Below are 13,565 nucleotides of genomic sequence, written 5' to 3'. Positions count from 1 at the left end.
CCTTCCAGTTTGAAGTGGCAGTGATAACTATGCCATTCTGCAGTAGGCTGTACATGTAAAGCTTGGCAAAGCTGTTCTATAAGCCCTTAGCATGCAGTCTCATTAAGGATGTAACTGGTTGAGAGAAACTGTTCATGGCCTGAATACTTCACTTGATATGGTGGCTAGCTCCACCATGGTAGCCTCTTAACTTTTGTGCCTCAACTGCTATCATGTCCTGTAGGTACTTGCCACTGTGTTTGCTCTGTTAGCTGCCACCTTGCAAGCACCTTGCACATCTCCTGTAGGACGGCGCCCTGGGCCGGCAACCCTCTTTTGCTTCTCTTAATTATACCGTGACAATTTCAACTGAATATAGAGGTGCTTGCACCTTTGGCCAGTTATGGTTCTTTCTCTATAGAGCATCAATGTAACAACCCTTTTAAGTGGCAGTTTCAGCTTTTCTAGCAAGTTTTCGCAGGTCAGCCAATCTGGACTGAGAGTTCATGATGAATAAATATTGAGGCTGGCATTAAGAGTTCCTGCAGAATTGAACCAGCATGTTATTGGCTAGCACCAGGTTTGTTGTGCCACTGCCTTTCTACTCTTAATACCCATTAATGGAAAATTTACGCTTTTGCTTTTCTTTGAACAATGCTGAATTGTGTGACCTTGGGCTAAAGAAAATATTAGGTTAGTTGGGTGGGGGTGAGGGGAAGGTGAATATTGAAACAGGAGATAATTACCTGCTTGTGTGTAATTAGATGAATATCTTGCCACATCTTTCTACAGATGGGGGAGTGGTGGGAAGAAGAGGTGAGAGTTGAGGTTCTAGCATTGTGTGCGTGTACTTGATATAGTTCAGTTATTTCCAGTATTAAATCAGCTGCCTCTTGAGCACTTTTTCTCTGATCTGTATTCATGTATGGAAGGAAGTTTGCAACATTTGCTACTTGGGCTGGAAGCACAGGTCATGTTGGCTTACACCAATGAGCTAAGGGTTCTTAATGACACTAATACTCTGATTTCACATAGCTAACTGTCACAGTACAAACTTTATTTATGTAGCTTCTTAGTGAGCAGCAGAGTGTTGTATGGCAATCTTCCCTGCCAGTATGGAGGGTATCACGAGGCCCATTGTATGCAGAGCGGGATTTGCATATTAATGTCACTCTGCTTGGGCACTACCATTCCTAACTGTTTTGTATAGATTTGGAGATGCACTTCACTGAATACTGCTCCCCAGTAAGCATAATCACTTCCAGTTTAATTGTTATGCCTAATATGCAGAAGTGGCTTTGTCTTTTTAACAAATGGAAATTTGCTAATCCCATTGGGCATGCTTGCTTTCACAGGTGGAACTTAAAACCGCTTTTGTGGTTGTGTTTGCTTTTCCAAAACTGCAGTGGTAACTAAGTATGGAGATGAATAACTGGAAGCATGCAAGCATAATGTTAATCATAGCTTAAACTAGCAGGTACAAAGGAATAGTGACGTAAGACCACCATGTAGAGACACAGACTGTAAGTGCTAGCCTGAGGAACTCCAGATGCTGTACTAAACTAGCATGATGACTCTCAGCATGGTAACTGGTCCCAAATGTGCTGCGTAATGGGGCATTTGTTTGTATCTTTAAAGTCTAATTATCCTTACAGTCATAATTGTTTGAAGAAATTGCTTGGGGCTTTTAAATTCTGCCCCTTTCTCTCTTTTCCTGTAGAAAGGAGGTCAGAAAGAGTAAAAGTGGGAATGAGAGCAGAGATTCTGCTATAAAGGGAGAGAATGAGCAATGGACAGTGTGCCGTAAGAGCCTTCCTTATGTCAGGTATGGGACTAGGTTAGTATTTCATAAAAAGCTGAACTAAGAGCACTGGGAATGTAACAGACCGCAGTACATTGGCCTATACTAATGTATGAATAAGATGGACCAGGCGAAGACCAGATACAGGAAAGGACCAGAGCAAAAGTATCCAACAACACTCAGTCAATCTTGCATAGGACTGCAGTAACTTAAATAATGTTATGTTACAGAAGTGCAAGTTATTTCATCGTTCTGTGATTTTTATTTTAGCTAATGCTGGAGCTAACATATATTTCAAAAGTAGATTTTATTTTGTGTATGGTGTATTTGTAGTCTGTAACCCAAGAACAGTTAAAGCATATGTTGAGTCATTGACCGGAGTCCAAGTTGCTTGTTTCTTGTAAGAGATTCATTTGGCGGGTTTTATTTTCAATGCCTTTTTTGTATCTGTCCTTCACTGCTCCTCTCATCATGCCTCCAACTAAAACTGCAGCTCATGGACCCCAGTCTGCATTTTTAAAGGGGACCTTACTGCCTTCCTACAATGGGCATTGCTCAAGAGAACAGGCTAATATCAGGGAAATGGCAGGAAGGCAGCAGGATTAGAGGGGTTTAGTGACCGTTTTGTTTTAACTGTCCCCCTATAGTTGGCAGTTAATAGTAGGCACAGATGCTGAGAATTGTGATTTTTTTATCTTTATCTTTATATCTTTATAGATAAAGGGTTATCTTTATAACTCTTGTAACTATTGCTGGATATGGCAAGTTTTATGTTTTTACAACTCTCAAATCTATCCTGTTTGCACACAACTTCACATCCAATTATTTTAAATATACATTCTAGTTATGAGGAAAGATGCAAGAATATACGTACAGCGCACCATTTCAGAGGTGCATCAATAAATGCTCCATTGTGCTTATCTCATGATCATTATGAACTTTTTGTTCAAACTTTGGTTCCTTTTAAGGAAAAATGAAAACCAAAGTGCATCAGTATTTTTAAGATCAACTGTTTCGCTGCTGACCTTTTTTGGAGTATTTATTTTTTAAAAATGGATGTCTCCTCTGTTTGAAGCTGGGAAGTAGCCTGAAGGTTGAATACTCTTAAAATACTGGATTCCTGGGGCTACCATACCATTCACACTGGAAAGACTAAAACATTGGTGTTGGCATTGCAGAGATTTCTGAACTATGATTGTTTGGCAGAGAAGTTAAATTGTTAATGGATTAATTCTAAGTTTTTCCTTTTTTGTGAGTGCTCATCAAAGTGTTAGTACTGAAGAATCCCAGTTGAGGAAAATTATGTGAAGTGGGTGCATGTCTATTAGAAACTTGATTGAGACTACCCAAACTCATTTAACAAACAGTGGAAGATTTTCATCCCATTAATCCGAACGGAATCCAGACCCCAGTGAAATGTGGAAAAACACACTTCTCCAAGTCCTTCACTTTCTCACCTTTGTTCTCTTCTTTCTTCCCCACCAACTGGCCTCAAATGGAAAGTACTGTGCACCAGTACTGTTATGTACTCATGGGTTATTTCTATTTAACTTTCTTTAATTTTTTTTGTGCGCTCATCAATGTGAGGATTATCAATGGGGATAGGAAGAATTTTTTTCAGGCATCTGGTGCTAGCATCAAGGATCCCTGAGATCAGATATGGCACAGTGAGATGCTCCCTCCACTCTGCTGCAGAAGTGTGCTTCAACCCCATCACCTGAAGAGCACCTGCTACTGCCCTCACCATGTGGCACCTATAGCTCATTTCCCACACCAACCATTCTTGGGCTTGTGTGAGTGACACTGCCTATAAGGAGCATATTAGTGTTGTCTGCCCATGTTCCCCAAAGCCTGGGTTCAAACTCATTTATGACCTCGCAGCCAGCAGAGAAAAAGGACTTGCAGTCATCAGATTAGGGTGGATTTGAAACAACATGTCAAAGGTAAAAGACACCCATTTCCCCATGTCAAATTATTTTTGAATAGAATAACATCTGATTTTTGATTTAATTTTTTGAATTTGGATTTTTGGACTTGATAAGTGTAAGGATTGACCTCCATCTCTCCTATACTAATTAAGTCCTATCTGTGAAAATAAATCTCATTTAATGGAAGACTACTCTGCAGTTTGACATATTACCACAGTAGATGGACTGGCATGATGAATGTCAGTGTCATCAACAAATATGTCCTTAATGGCACAGTTTTCATTTCAAGATGCCAAGTCACAGACCAGAAATGGTGAATTGGCTAGCAGTTAATGGATTGAATGGAATATATAAAGGCCTGGAGTTAGTGGTGATAATGCCAGCAAAGTATCGGCGTTTGCCATCATTACTCTGCTGAAAATGACAGCTTCTTTGCAGAATAATGTGGAAATCTAGAAGTTGCAGTTGTGATTTTATGCTCCCCCAGCAGGCATGCAGGTGAGGTGCTCTCAAGTGCAATCCCTAAACAGCCGATGAATTGACACAAACTTCTGCTTTTATTCTGTAGGCTTGCTGTAAAAACCCTTAAAGGTTGCACCTTGTTGAATGAGGTAACTGGGTTTTTAACAGCATATGAAGTGCATAACTATTGCTAAACACCCTCATGGACCCTGAAAAGTGAATTTTCTATTTGTGGAATGTCAAAATCCTCTATTATAAATTTAAAATATTTTTGTTTTTAATGCTATTTTAGTTTTTGTCTTAATCCAATTATTTATTTCACTATTTGAAAATTTAAATTAAAAGTGAAGGATAATCAGTCCTTTTAACTTCCTGGTTTCCTGTCTCAGAATACTTAAATATCATTGGCTGCTTGCTTTGCTGATATCACTGATGCCGGATGCCTGGAGATCTCTTGACGTGGTGCCAGATTTAAACTGCCATCAGAGAGGGGAAATGAGTGCCACAGCTAGGTTTAGATCTTTATGGGCAAATTCCTTCGAGGTTAGCGGCAAGCACCATTCACCACTGACTGCAAAATCCAGTCCTAAGTACTTACGATTTTTATGAGCTGAAACTTGTGCATTTATTGTGACTCCCTCTAGAGAGAGAACATGTTAGTTTCTTTAGAAAGTAAACTTAAAGATGTTTTGCCTGCAATAGCTAGTGCAAGACGTGCATTGATTTGGCATTCTTCCAAACTGAGCAGTATACTTTTCCTCTTCCTGTACATATTGGGCGTCTGTTAATTTATAATAGCTATTGGTTTAGAAAAGCAGTGACTTTAGAAGGACTGTCTTGTGTACCGTAAAATTTAGCATAATTGTTACTTTTCATGAAAATGACTAAGAAAAGCTTTCTGAAATTAAGTTTTGTTATCTGAGAAAATTTGATTTTTTTTTTACAGGCAGATACGATGTCAATGGAGGACTTGGTGAAAATGCTTATGGTCGGAAGTCGCTGGGGCAAGAGCTGAGGGTTAACAATGTGACCACGGATGTAAGCAACATTCAGCATGGGAGTCGTGCTTTAGCCACAAAGGAGATGAGGAAATCACAGGGTAAGAATTTTAAGATAAAAACAAAAAACTGCGGATACTGGAAATACAAGACAAAAACAGAAATACCTGGAAAAACTCAGCAGAGAAGAACAAAGTTGACGTTTCGAGTCCTCGTGACCCTTCAACAGAACTAAGTAGAAATAGGAAAGGGGTGAATTATAAGCTGGTTTACGGGGGAGTTGGGGGGAGGTGTGGTTGTTGGGACAAGCAAGCAGTGATAGGAGCAGATAACCAAAAGACGTCACAGACAACGGAACAAAGAGGTGTTGAAGGTGGTGATATTATCTAAACGAATGTGCTAATTGAGATTGGAGAGCCGGATGAGCAAGGTAGCTCTAGTGGGGGTGGGGTGAAATAAACCATGGGTGGAATACGTTTAAAAATAATGGAAATAGGTGGGAAAAGAAAAATCCATATAAATTATTGGAAAAAACAAAAGGGAGGGGGAAGAAACAGAAAGGGAGTGGGGATGGAGGAGGGAGTTCAAGATCTAAAGTTGTTGAACTCAATATTCAGTCCGGAAGGCTGTTAAGTGCCTAGTCGGAAGGTGAGGTGCTGTTCCTCCAGTTTGCGTTGAGCTTCACTGGAACAATGCAGCAAGCCAAGGACAGACATGTGGGCAAGAGAGCAGGGTGGAGTGTTAAAATGGCAAGCGACAGGGAGGTCTGGCTCATTCTTGCGGACAGACCGAAGGTGTTCTGCAAAGCGGTCACCCAGTCTGCGTTTGGTCTCTCCAGTGTAGAGGAAACCGCATTGGGAGCAACGAATGCAGTAAACTAAGCTGGGGGAAATGCAAGTGAAATGCTGCTTCACTTGAAAGGAGTGTTTGGGCCCTTGGACGGTGAGGAGAGAGGAAGTGAAGGGGCAGGTGTTGCCTATTTTGCGTTTGCATGGGGAGGTGCCGTAGGTGGGGGTTGAGGAATAGGGGGTGATGGAGGAGTGGACCAGGGTGTCATGGAGGGAACGATCCCTACGGAATGCCGGCCGGGGGGGGTGAAGGGAAGATGTGTTTGGTGGTGGCATCATGCTGGAGTTGGCGGAAATGGCGAGGATGATCCTTTGAATGCGGAGGCTGGTGGGGTGATAAGTGAGGACAAGGGGGACCCTATCATGTTTCTGGGAGGGAGGAGAAGGCGTGAGGGCGGATGTGCGGGAGATGGGCCGGACACAGTTGAGGGCCCTGTCAACTACCGTGTGTGGAAAACCTCGGTTAAGGAAGAAGGAGGACATGTCAGAGGAACTGTTTTTGAAATTAGCATCATCAGAACAGATGCGATGGAGCCAAAGGAACTGAGAAATTTTAATCTGAGAGAATTTTAAGAATCTAGTGTCTGGACAGTTGGTTGCTCTTACTTGTAACCTTTCTCCCAACTAGCAGAGGCAAAAACAATTTACCTGGCCCTTCAAAGGTTTTTGCTTTATCGCAACTGATAATATTTTGAAATATCTGTTCAAATGTATTTTTTTAAGGAAGTGCATTATAAGCTTTTTCACAGTGGATTTATAGTGGGATATTAGGCTGCGTAGAAAGATTACCTTCAATGCAGTTTCATTGAGCAAAGGATTAAAAAAAAAATTCTTTTTCAAAAAAATTTTTGTTAAACTTTTAAGATTGTTTATCCAGGAACTGGAAAGATGGCTATTCCTGCTATCAGAATGAGAGCCTCCTATTAATAGCTCCAATTTGGGCTTGAACACCTGAAATCACACATGCCTAGGGAGCTCTTTAATAGGTAGTAATGACCCTGTCTTATCTTTTTGTTCAATAGGACTGCATGTGTTACCCTTTAAATTAATTATCTATTTACTTGGCATATTACTTTTTCAAGTAACTTTTGCCTTGAAAATACAAGTGCAGGTAATTAAAGCCATAAAAAGGCCAACAGCAATTGGGGTTATATAAATAGACAGCATGGTGTCCGAATGAAGGATACATTTATGCAGAGCATTGGTTAGACCATATGTTGAACTTTGTGCACTTGTGTATACCCAATTAAAGAAGGGGCATCAAAAGTTATAGAAAGCATATAACATAGATTTGCCAGCATGGTACCAAATATGAGAAATTATGGTTGTGAGGAGAAATAAGATACTGGAACTATTTCCTAAATTCTCTCCTGAATGCCTTGGCTCTTTTAAGGCTATGTGTCCTTGTTGACTCATTCAGCCCCACTGGTGAAGAAAGGTTTCTCTACCTACCCTATAAAATGCCTTGTATCTGGATGAGCATAGCTCCAACAACACAGGAAGTTTGACACCATCCAGGACAAAGCCTAAGTGATTGGCAGCCCACCCACAAACATACACTCCCTCCACCGACACACAGTGGAAGCAATGTGTATCATCTACAAGATACACTGCAGGAGCTCACCAAGACTGCTAAGGACAGCACCTTCCAAACCCATGACCACTACCATCGAGAAGGGCGAGGGCAGCAGACACATGGGAACAGCACCACCTGGAAGTTCCCCTCCAAGCTACTCACTTGGAAATCCTGACTTGGAAATATATCACTGTTCCTTCACTGTCACTGGGTCAAAATCCTAGAACTCCCTCCCTAACAGCACTGTGGGTGCACCTACACCATATGGACTGCAGCGATTCAAGAAGGTAGCTCGCTACCACCTTAAGGGCAATTAGGGATGGGCCTAGCCAGTGACATCCACATCCCATGAATGAATAAAATTCTTCTCAAATTTCTAAAAGTTTCAATCAAATTAATCCTTAACTGGCTAGAATACAAGTCTAGTTTATATAATCTCTGTTATCGCACAGCGGATGGTGAATGCTGAGCTGCTCAAATCCTAGAGGGAAACTTGGAACAGCTGCCACAACTGTTTCTCAATTTGTATTTTATTTCATGATGTGTGCCTTGAATTCAGTAGTAATAAGTCCACCGAGACCTGAGGTTTGTTACAAAACTAAATTAAACATTTATTAATAGAAGAAAAGATTTTAAGCACATAGGTCTGCAAATTGCTACTATAATAACTCCTCGATCCCCTAATTAATCTGGCTCCCAGTTACGCCTCTGTTAAGGCAACAGTGAAACAAAATAGAAGCTTAACAGACCCAGGCAAGGCAATACCCTGGACAGTGATCCTCCCTTACACACAACCTCAAGTCCTTTATACATGTTTCTCCTTTTTAATGTAAATTCCATTGTTCCAATATGTCTTTGCAACTTTACTTTTCTCATATAAATCTTTCATAGTACTCATATTATCAGTAACCTTTGGGAAAAATAAACACACTGTTTGGCTTAGCTTCTTTTAGCTAGATGTAACATCCTACCATCTCTTTGAAGTTCAAACTATTCTAATTTATCTAAAAATGCTCATTTTCCCCTCACTTCACAATGTAAAACTTTAATTACATAAATATTTCTGGTTAATATTAACCCCCAGGATGTTGATAGTGGGGGATTCAGTGATGGTATTGTCATTGAATGTTATGGGGTGATGATCATTGCCTGGCACTTGTGTGGCGTGAATATTACTTGCCGCTTGTCAGCCCAAGCCTGGATGTTGTCCAGGTCTTGCTGCGTTTGGACATGGACTTCTTCAGTATCTGAGGACAAAATCAGAAAATGTTGGAAAAACTCAGCAGGTCTGACAGCATCTCTGGAGAGAGAAAAACAAAGTTAACGTTTCGAGTCCACTACCATTAACAATCCTTTTGTCCTTTAGTTCATGACATCTTTGTCAATCCCTCCTTTGTCCCCACCTATCGCTGGCCTTCTATCCAGCTCTACCTGCCCCACCCCCCCTTAAACAGTATAAATTTCATCACATTTCCACTTCTTGTCAGCTGTGAAGAAGGGCCTTACCGACTCGAAATGTTAACTTTGTTTTTCTCTCTGCACAAATGCTGTCAGACCTGCTGAGTTTTTCCAGCATTTTCTGCTTTTATTTCAGATTTCCAGCATCTGCAATATTTTGCTTTTATCTCAGTATCTGAGGAGTTACAAATGGTGCTGAACACTGTGCAATCATCAGCGAACATCCCCACCATCTGACCTTATGATAAAAGGAAGGTCATTGAAGCAGCTGAAGATGGGCCTAGGACACTACCCTGAGGGACTCCTGCAATGATGTCCTGGAGCTGAGATGACTGACCTCCAACAACCATAACCATCTTCCTTTTTACTTGGTATGACTAACCATTTGAGAGTTTCCTTCTGATTCCCATTGGCTCTAGATTTGCTCGGGCTCCTTGATGCCACAACCTGTCAAAGGTGGCTTTGATGTCAATGGCAGTCAATCTCACCTCACCTCGAGAGCTCAGTTCTTTTGTCTGTGTTTGAACCAAGGCTGTAATGAAGTCAGGAGCGGAGTGCCCCTGGCAGAACCCAAACTGAGCATCAATGAGCAGGTTATTGCTAAGCAAGTGCCGTTTGATAGTGCTGATGATGGAGAATAGACTGATGGGGCGGTAATTGGCCGGGTTGGATTTGTCCTGCTTTTTCTGTACAGGCCATACCTGGGCAATTTTCCACATAGCCGGGTAGATGCCAGTGTTGTAGTTGTACTGGAACAGCTTGGCTAGGGACACGGCAAGTTCTGGAGTACAAGCCCTCAGTACTATTGGTGGAATATTATCAAGTCCCATAGCCTTTGCAGTATCCAGTGCCTTCAGCTGCTTCTTGATATCAAGTGGAGTGAATCGGATTGGCTGAAGACTGGCATCTGTGATGCTGGGGACTTCTGGAGGAGGCCGAGATGGATCATCCACCCGGCACTTCTGGCTGAAGATTGTAGCAAATGTTATCTTTTGCACTGACGCGCTGGGCTCCCCCATCATGGAGGATGGGGATATTTGTGGAGCCACAGCCTCCAGTGATTTATTGTATTGTCCACCCCGATTCATGGCTGGATGTGGCAGTAATGCAGAGCTCTGATCTGATCTGTTGGTCGTGGAATCACTTAGCCCTGTCTATCACTTGCTGCTTATGCTGTTTAGCATGCAAGCAAGCAGCCCTGTGTTGTAGCTTCAACAGGTTGATATCTCATTTTTGGTATGCCTGGTGTTGCTCCTGGCATGCCCTCCTGCACTTTCTTCATTGAACCAGTGCTGATCTCCTGACTTGGTAGTGGTAGGGGGTGGAAATATGACAGGATATGAGGTTACAGATTGTGGTCGATTACAATTCTGCTAGAGAGTGCTGGAGCTGTTTGAGCTGTTGAGAAGTCTTGGGCTGCAGCAAGCAGTTTTATTCTGAAGTGAATTCCATAGCATTAGTGGGGAGGGGGTGGCAGTGGGGTGGTGGCGGCATAGTGGTATTCCAGAGACCCAGGGTAATGCTGTGAGGGGCCTGGGTTCGGATCCCACCACGGCGGATGGTGAAATTTGAACTCAGTGAAGATCTGGACTTAAGAGTCTGATGATGACCATGAAACCATTGTCAATTGTTGGAAAAACCCATCTAGTTCACTAACGTCCTTTTAGGGAAGGAAATATGTCGTCCTTACTTGGCCTGGCCTACATGTGACTCCAGACCCACAGCAATGTGCTTGACTCTTAACTGCTCTTTGAACAAAGGCAATTAGGGGTGGGCAATAACTGCTGGGCTGGCTAGTGATGCCCACATCCTGTGAATGAATGAACAAAATAAATAAATAAAATATATAAAGCAAAGTGGAAGAGGCACAGGTCATGTGGTCCACCTTTTATTGAAGGTACAGCTTGTGTGATAGTCCTGGATATTTAAATATCTATAAGGGAGTGTTGCCTGGAAAGTGTTTACTTTTGGGTTTGACCAAGTAGAGTGTTTTGGGGAATAGGGAACGTTTTGTAATACTAACAATTGTTTAATTGTAATCTGGTGTACTTAAGTATTTTTTAAAATAAAACTTTTACTTTTAAATTTTTAAAAAACCTCCTGCTGAGATTGGTATGTTGTCTTTTCGTTATTAGAATACAAGAAAAAGGTTATGACCCCTAAGCCCTGCTTCCCTCTGGGATTTGGCTTGCGCAGCAATTAATACCGGCTGTGCTCATAAATTTCTATCTTAAATGGGTGACCTCTTACTTTTAAACGGTGTCCCTAGTTCTAGACTCCCCCACAAAAGGAAAGCATCCTTGCAGTATCCACCCTGCCAAATCTCAAAATCTTATATCTTTCAATAAGATCACCACTCATTCTTTTAAACCCAAGTGAGCTTAGGCCTTACCTGCTCAACCTTTCCTCCTAAGAATAACCCCTTCATTCCAGAAATAAGCTGAGTAACCTTCTCTAAACTACTACTTGTGCAATTATATCCCTCGGGATATTTTTATATTTTATATTCGGGATATAATTATATTTTGGTCAGAGACCAAAACTGTATGCAGTACTCCAGATGCAGTCTAATTAAGGCCCTGTATAGCTGTAGCAGCACTTCCTTACTTTTATACTCCATTCCCCTTAAATAAAGGCCAATATCCAGTTGCCTTGCCAGTCACTTGCTATACCTGGATGCTAACATTTTGTGATTTTTGTACCAGGGCACCCAGGTCATTCTGTACCACATTTCTGCAGAGCCTCTCCATTTAAATAATATTGCAATTACTATTCTCTCCTGCCAAAGTGGACAAGCTTGCATTTTTCCACATTATACACCGATTATCCTCACCTTGAATTTAAATATTCAGATAGCGGAATACATGATTGGATTTAGGCAGAAGCTAAAATATCAATATTTGTGATTTTTTTTTTATCATGGGGCAGTTGGCATTCCACAAATATAACATTCGCATTCAGGGCCAGTGATTACTGTTCACCAATAATTATGGCTTAGTACACCTTTTAAGAACTCAGTTATATCTCATTCAACAAGGTGTAACTTTTCAAATGTTTTTCCAGTGCGGCTAACAGTGTAAGAGTGGCAGTTGCATCACTTTGCTTTGGGATTACACTTTGTGGGGAGGTCCTTTAATAGCACACCCTTGAAGGGTGTAGAATCACTGACAGTATCTTCTGGGTTACCTTGTTATTCTATGCATATGCAGACTTTTAAAAATTTATTCACAGGATGCGAGCGTCGCTGGCTAGGCCAGCATTAATTGCCCATCCCTAGTTGCCCTTGAGAAGGTGGTGGTGAGCTGCCTTGAACCGCTGCTGTCCATGTGGCGTAGGTACATCCACAGTGCTGTTAGGAAAGGAGTTCCAGGATTTTGACCCAGTGACAGTGAAGGAACGGCGATATATTTCCAAGTCATGATGGTGAATGCCTTGGAGGGGAATTTCCAGGTGACGGTGTTCCCATCTATCTGCTGCCCTTGTCCTTCTAGATGGTAGGGGTTGTGGGTTTAGAAGGTGTTGTTTAAGGAGCCTTGGTGAGTCCCTCCAGTGCATCTGGTAGATGGTACACACTGCTGCCACTGTGCACTGGTGGTGGAGAGAGTGGATGTTTGTAGGTGGGGTGCCAATTAAGCGGGCTGTTTTGTCCTGGATGGTGTCAAGCACCTCGAGCGTTTTTGGAGCTACAGTCATCCAGGCAAGGGGAGAGTATTCCATCACACTCCTGACTTGTGCCTTGCAGATTGTGTACAGGCTTTGGGGAGTCAAGAGGTGAGTTACTCTCTGCAGGATTCCTAGCCTCTGACCTCCCAAGATTCCCAAGTTGCTTTATGTTTGGTAATGACAGTGAACACTGTCAGTTTTGCATTTAGGGGGAGGCGGTGGTAAAGTGGTATTGCTACTGGACCAGTAATCCAGAGACCCGGGGTAATGTACTGGGGACCCGAGTTTGAATCCCACCATGGCAGATGGTGTTATGGCACAGCAGATGGTAAATGCTGAGCTGTTCAAATCCCAGAGGGAAACTTGAAACAACTGCCACAACTATTTTATAATTTGTAATTAGTTTGAGATGCGTGCCTTGAATTCAGTAGTAATAAGACCGCTGACTCATATAGGTTTCTTACAAAACTAAATTAAACCTTTATTAATAAAAATTTTTTTAATGATTTTAAGCACATACATAGGTTTACAAATTACTACTATAATAACTCCTAGCTCCCCTAGTTAATCTAACTCCCAGTTACATTTCCATTAAGGCAACAGTAAAACACACAGATTTAAACAGACCCAGACAAAGCGCACACCCCGGACAGTCAAATTCAAAATGAGTTTTTCTCAGCTTTGATTTCTTATAGACAGCAGCTTGAGGCTTAGATGCTAGAGGCTTTTCACACGTGTTAGAACTTAAAATGCCGCCTTCCCTTACACACAACCTCATCTCCTTTATACATATTTTCCCCTTTTGAATGCACATTCCCATTGTTTCACTATATCTTTGGACTTTACCTCTCT

General features: G+C 41.8%; 1 protein-coding gene across 3 annotated transcripts in view; it reads left to right on the top strand.

Annotated features, from left to right (window-relative positions):
* smg1 (SMG1 nonsense mediated mRNA decay associated PI3K related kinase) overlaps positions 1 to 13,565 on the top strand; it is a 166,013-nt gene that overhangs the window by 27,480 nt on the left and 124,968 nt on the right. For 2 of the 3 annotated variants that reach the window (XM_078559158.1, XM_078559160.1), the window contains one exon: positions 5,117 to 5,269. In XM_078559158.1, the coding sequence (XP_078415284.1) occupies positions 5,117 to 5,269 (153 nt within the window). Of the gene's footprint in view, positions 1 to 1,699; positions 1,805 to 5,116; positions 5,270 to 13,565 lie in introns of all 3 variants that reach the window. The other variant, XM_078559159.1, reaches the window with a different exon arrangement.

The sequence above is a fragment of the Cetorhinus maximus genome, chromosome 15 (genome assembly GCF_964194155.1).
Source record: "Cetorhinus maximus chromosome 15, sCetMax3.hap1.1, whole genome shotgun sequence".
Lineage (NCBI taxonomy): Eukaryota > Metazoa > Chordata > Chondrichthyes > Lamniformes > Cetorhinidae > Cetorhinus > Cetorhinus maximus.
This window is presented reverse-complemented; position numbering and strand designations above follow the sequence as displayed.